General features: G+C 52.5%; 1 protein-coding gene across 1 annotated transcript in view; it reads left to right on the top strand.

Annotated features, from left to right (window-relative positions):
* Positions 1–338: 338 nt before the first annotated feature.
* LOC144597895 (protein phosphatase 3 catalytic subunit alpha) overlaps positions 339–6,000 on the top strand; it is a 168,834-nt gene continuing 163,172 nt past the window's right edge. Inside the window, exon 1 of the mRNA XM_078407663.1 lies at positions 339–538. Within this exon, the coding sequence (XP_078263789.1) occupies positions 463–538 (76 nt within the window). The 5' untranslated portion in view covers positions 339–462. The remainder of the gene's footprint in view (positions 539–6,000) is intronic.

Genomic DNA, 6,000 nt, shown 5'->3' with positions numbered 1-6,000 from the left:
ACACCCACTAGGGACAATTTTCACATCCACCAAGCCAATTAACCTACAAACCTGCACGTCTTTGGAGTGTGGGAGGAAACCGAAGCACCCGGAGTAAACCCACGCAGGTCACGGGGAGAACGTACAAACTCCGTACAGACAGCACCCGTAGTCGGGATGGAACCCGGGTCTCCGGCGCTGCGTTCGCTGTAAGGCGGCAACTCTACCGCTGCAAATAGTCGGTAAATAAAGCAGAGCGTAAGTAAGGCATTGAAATTGGCGGGGGCTGGGCCGATGGGTGCGGGAGTGCGCCGGCCTCTTGGACATGTTGTGACGTTCTGTTCCCGTTTGCCCACAGCTGTGCCCTTCCCTCCGAGCCACCGACTGACCATCAAGGAGGTGTTTGACCACGATGGGAAACCGCGGGTCGATGTCCTCAAGGCTCACCTCACCAAGGAAGGCCGCGTGGAGGAGACTGTCGCCATGCGCATCATCACCGAAGGGGCATCCATCCTGCGGCAAGAGAAGACCATGCTCGACATCGAAGCACCAGTGACGGGTGAGTCCTTCAGAGCCCGCGGCCCTGCCCCATGCCCACCTCCTCATCCTCACTGGACAGGCACAGGCCCGAGTAACTCAGCGGCCCAGGCAGCAATCTGTGGAGAGATGGAAGAGGTGACGTTTCAGGTTGGGACCCTTCTTCAGACATGTGCCTCCAGACAGACTCCAGCATTATGGAGAAAAATTCAGTCTGAAGAAGGGTCCCTACCCAAAACGTCACCCATCCCTTTTCTCCAGAGATGCTGCAGGCCCGTTGAGTTACTCCAGCATATTGTGTCTATCTTGGGTGTAAACCAGCGCCTGCAGTTCCTTCCTACACACCTCATCCTCACTGCTAACTGCAGCTCCTTACTGTGCCTGCTGTTACCACTGGCTGTTACACCATAGAGCACTGCAATCACCTCGTATAAGGAGACGAGGAACTGCAGATACTGGGTTTACAAAAAAAGACACAAAGTGCTGGAGTAACTTAGTTGGGCAGACAGCATCTCTGGAGAACATGGGTAATACAGTTTACACGGCTCTTTTTGTTAGCCTACTTGTGAATCTTATTTCACGTCATGCCCAATGCCTCTATGTACATTGCCCATGAAGTGGAGAGTAGAGTGGTAGCCAGCACTATTCTTGGGTCAGGATCCTTCTTCAGACTGGGTCCCGACCCAAAACGTCACCCATCCATGTTCTCCAGAGATGCTGCCTGAGCCGCTGAGTTACTCCAGCACTCTGTGTCCATGTTCTCCAGAGATGCTGCCTGAGCCGCTGAGTTACTCCAACACTTTGTGCCTATCTTCTGTTGAGTAACACTGATTTGTTTACAGCAACAAATGGTGTGTCTGCATCTTTCGCTCTGATACTTGGGTTGCACTAACTCTCGGTAGCTCATGTTTCTCCATTGAATGTAAGATGTCTTGATGATGTACAGTTCCATTTAATTCTGAAGCTTTGTTATGGATGGTCCACCGGTTTGTAATTTTCAATTCGAGTCAAGCTGATGAATTAGAAGTTTCACAATGAATATGTTTGTCCGGACAGAGCCTGAGCAGGGTTTGTACGTGGGCAGCCAAGTGACTGGAGCTGCAGACCAGAGACTGCCGCAGCTGAAGTCTGTGGGCAGACAGCAACCTGCTGGGGAACGCAGGGAGGGGGGATGGAGCAAAACTATTGGCCTTCATGTCAAGACCTTGCGCCAAGACTGAGTATGGAGAGGGAAGCTGGCCAGTGTAAAGTGAAAAGGGTGAGGGATGAGAAGGGTCCCGACCCAAAACGTAGCCTATCCTTGTCTTTCAGAGATGCTGCATGTCCCGCTGAGTTACTCCAGCACTCTGTGTCCATGTTCTCCAGAGATGCTGCCTGACCCGCTGAGTTACTCCAGCACTCTGTGTCCATGTTCTCCAGAGATGCTGCCTGTCCCGCTGAGTTACTCCAGCACTCCGTGTCCATGTTCTCCAGAGATGCTGCCTGTCTCGCTGAGTTACTCCAGCACTCTGTGTCCATGTTCTCCAGAGATGCTGTCTAACCCGCTGAGTTACTCCTGATGGGCACTTGCCCGGGGCCCCACGAGCATAGGGGCCCCATTTTATCGACCATTTACATTTTTATTCCTGTGAGTAATTGTCGTAGGGATCCCAGTACACTGCTTTGCCCGGGGCCCATAATGCTGTAAAGACGGCCCTGGTTCTCCACAGATCTGCCTGGGAGTAGGGGAGTAAATGAGCTGGAATATTTGAGCCCATTCCTGCCTCCAGTCTCCATGGCAACACTAAGCCATCATTGAATGTCACCCTCTGTGCTCAGAGATCAAGTAAGGGGTCATCTATCAGTTTTAAGCAAAATGATGAAAGAAATCAATGGTGCAATGGCAGTTTACTTGTCACATGTAATGAGGTACAGTAAAATCCATTTTTGTATACAGTTCAGTACAAGTAGGTTTGCCAACTTCCTCACTCCCAAATAAGGGACAAGGTGACGTCACCGCGCACCATGTGACCTCACCCAGCCTGCGGCCACGTGCTCCTGCTCCACTTATGGCGGCCATCCGGACCTCCGGGCCTACAGTGTCCGGGCCTACAGTGTCCGGGCATACAGTGTCCGGGCCTACAGTGTCCAGGCATACAGTGTCCAGGCATACAGTGTCCGGGCCTACAGTGTCTGGGCCTACAGTGTCCAGGCATACAGTGTCCGGGCCTACAGTGTCCGGGCCTGCAGTGCCCCCCAGGCCTAATATGGGACAAGGGCGGTCCCATACAGGACAAACCAATTTAACCCAAAATACGGGATATCCTGGCTAGTACGGGACAGGTGGCAACCCTAAGTACAATTGTCACTATACATAAGCACTCAGATACATCCTGGATAAGCCTCTCAGCGAGAGTACCAGTGTATAACTGTAGTACACTGAGACACTATACATAGTTGCCAGATTTGGTGCCATTGTCAAGTCCCAGTTGTTGTAAGTGCAGAGTTCTTGATCTGACCAAGAAGGCCCGTTGCCCTGGCGGCGCTGTAGGGTCGGCCTGGCCAAGCGTGGCCGTGATGTCCGTACCACTGCAGGCCGTGTCTGGTCCACGTGCTCGGCCTCTGGGAGCGGTCCTCGTTCCAGCCGATCCCCAGGCTGCTGCAGGGCCTCCAGCGGCCCACTTCCCCGTCGAGGCTCAGCACTGTCTCCCTCCCGCAGCCATTCTGCTTCCCGGCCCTCCACCCGGCTCCCTCCTCTCTGGTCCATGGGGCGAGCAGGGGCCCGGCTCAGCGGCTCCCCTCTCCGGGCCAGCTCCCGGCTCCGCGGCGGGCGAGCAGGGCTGATGTTGGGCAAGACCGCGGCTCACCGTGCCGACCCTCTCCCACGTGGCATGCCGGAGCCACCCTTACCTGGGTAGCTGGTGAATAGCTATAGGAACTGTTTAGTTTAGATATATAGCGCGGAAACAGGCCCTTTCGGCCCACCGGGTCCGCTCCGCCCAGCAATCCCCGCGCTTTAACACTATCCTACACCCACTGGGGACAATTTTTACATTTACCAAGCCAATTAACTTACAAACCTGCACATCTTTGGAGAGTGGGAGGAAACCGAAGATCTCGGAGAAAACCCACGCAGGTCACGGGGAGAACGTACAAACTCCGCACAGACAGCACCCGTAGACGGGATGGAACCCGGGTCTCCGGCGCTGCATTCGCTGTAAGGCAGCAACTCTACCGCTGCACCACCGTGACCAGTTTGTTGTACAACTGTTCTAGTTGGGGGGGGGGGGGGGGTGTGCATGTAAGGCTGATTGATGGAAACGAGGAGGTGAGCATAAATTGGAGAATTTATAGGCAGTGAGAAAGTGGTGGAAAGCATTGAACACAATGTCATTAATATTTCACTGAGGAGCCAAGAGTCAGCCTAGGTTTAGACTTAATAAACTGCTTGCCTCAGAAGTCTTGGAATTCTTTAAGAAAGGAGCGATATTGCTCAGTGAGGGCTTTCCGGATAGAATGGCTTTGTATTTTCACGGGCGCTCGGTGGAGTTCCAAGCAGAAGTCATCTTTCAGGCAAGGGTGAGGGTGGTGAAGTTAGTGAGTGTGCCGGTGGGAATCAGGACCTGGAATCCACGGGGAGCTGCACTTTAACAAGTGAAACAGTGACTGAGGGAGGGAGCCAACAATATTGTTCCAAATTGTGGAACCAATTGTGGAGTGAAGCCAGCTGGTTCAGGGACAAAAGCTGTTTTTTGGGCTTAGCTGGTTTAGCTGGTTTACTGGTGTAGGAAAAGAAAACTGCAGATGCTGGTTTAAATCGAAGGTAGACACAAGAAGCTGGAGCAACTCAGCGGGTCAGGCAGCATCTGTGGAGAGAAGGAATGGGTGACGTTTCGGGTCGAGACCCTTCTTCAGAGTTTACCGTGCTCAGAGCTGAGTGAAGCGTGAGCCTTGACGGGCTATGAGCCCAAACGCTAGGCTGAGTTGAGTGGAGTTGAGCTTATTGCCATGTACACCGAGGTACAGTGAAAAGCTTTTGTTGCATGCTAACCAGTCAGCGGAAAGACAATCTGAAGAAGGGTCTCGACCCAAAACGTCACCCATTCCTTCTATCCAGAGATGAGGCCTGTTGAGTTGCTCCAGCATTTTGCGTCCATCTTCAATGGAAAGACAATACATGATTACAATGGAGCTGTCCATAGTGTACAGATGTATGATAAAGGGAATAATGTGAATACTGTTTAGTGCAAGATAAGTCTGATCAAAAATAGTCCAAGGGTCTCCAATGAGGTAGATAGGGCGGCACGGTGGTGCAGCGGTAGAGTTGCTGCCTTACATTGAATGCAGCGCCGGAGATCCAGGTTCGATCCCGACTACGGGTGCTGTCTGTACGGAGTTTGTACGTTCTCCCCGTGACCTGCGTGGGTTTTCACCGAGATCTTCGGTTTCCTCTCACACTCCAAAGACGTACTGGTATGTAAGTTAATTGGCTTGGTAAATGTAAAAATTGTCCCTAGTGGGTGTAGGATAGTGTTAATTTGCGGGGATCGCTGGTCGGCACGGACCCAGGCCAGGTCAGAAAAGAGTGGCGGAAGAGTAGGCCGTTTTCAGGATGGGAGGATGCAACAATTGAGGGGAGGAGCAAGGGGGCTGCAAGAATCAGAGCTGGGCCTTCAACTACTGAGGGCACACTGAGCAACCCAGCTTCAGTCCTACATCTGGCACTGTCTGTGTGGGGTTGACAAGTTCTCCCTGTGACCATGTGGGTTTCAATAGACAATAGACATTAGACAATAGGTGCAGGAGGAGGCCATTCGGCCTCTTGAGCCAGCACCACCATTCACTGTGATCATGACTGATCATCCACAATCAGTACCCCTTTCCTGCCCTCTCCCCATACACCCTGACTCCACTATCATTAAGAGCTCTATCTCTTGCACAGTGGCGCAGCGGTAGAGTTGCTGCCTTACAGCGAATGCAGCGCCGGAGACTCAGGTTCAATCCTGACTACGGGTGCTGTCTGTACGGAGTTTGTACATTCTCCCCGTGACCTGTGTGGGTTTTCTTCGAGATCTTCGGTTTCCTCCCACACTCCAAAGATGTACAGATATGTAGGTTAATTGGCTGGGTAAATGTAAAAATTGTCCCTAGTGTGTGTAGGATAGTGTTAATGTGCGGGGATCGCTGGGCGGCACGGACTCGGTGGGCCGAAGGGCCTGTTTCCGCGCCGTATCTCTAAACTAAACTACAATTTAGTGCGGGTGTCAGGGGTGATGGGGAGAAGGCAGGAGAATGGGGTTGAGTAGGATAGATCGGCATTGATTGAATGGCAGAATAGACTTGATGGGCCGAATGGCCTAATTCTGCTCCTATTACTTATGAACTTTATAAGCCATCAGTTGGAGCACAGAAGGATGGGACTGCACCAGTGAGAGTGCAGAGGAGATTCACCGGTACGTTGTCTCGGGTGGAGTGTGTCAGTTAGGATGAGCAGCGAGGGGGGGG

The sequence above is a fragment of the Rhinoraja longicauda genome, chromosome 1 (assembly GCF_053455715.1).
Source record: "Rhinoraja longicauda isolate Sanriku21f chromosome 1, sRhiLon1.1, whole genome shotgun sequence".
In the NCBI taxonomy this organism is placed as follows: domain Eukaryota; kingdom Metazoa; phylum Chordata; class Chondrichthyes; order Rajiformes; family Arhynchobatidae; genus Rhinoraja; species Rhinoraja longicauda.
Note: the sequence above shows the minus strand (reverse complement) of the source record. Positions and strands in the feature narration are given on the sequence as shown.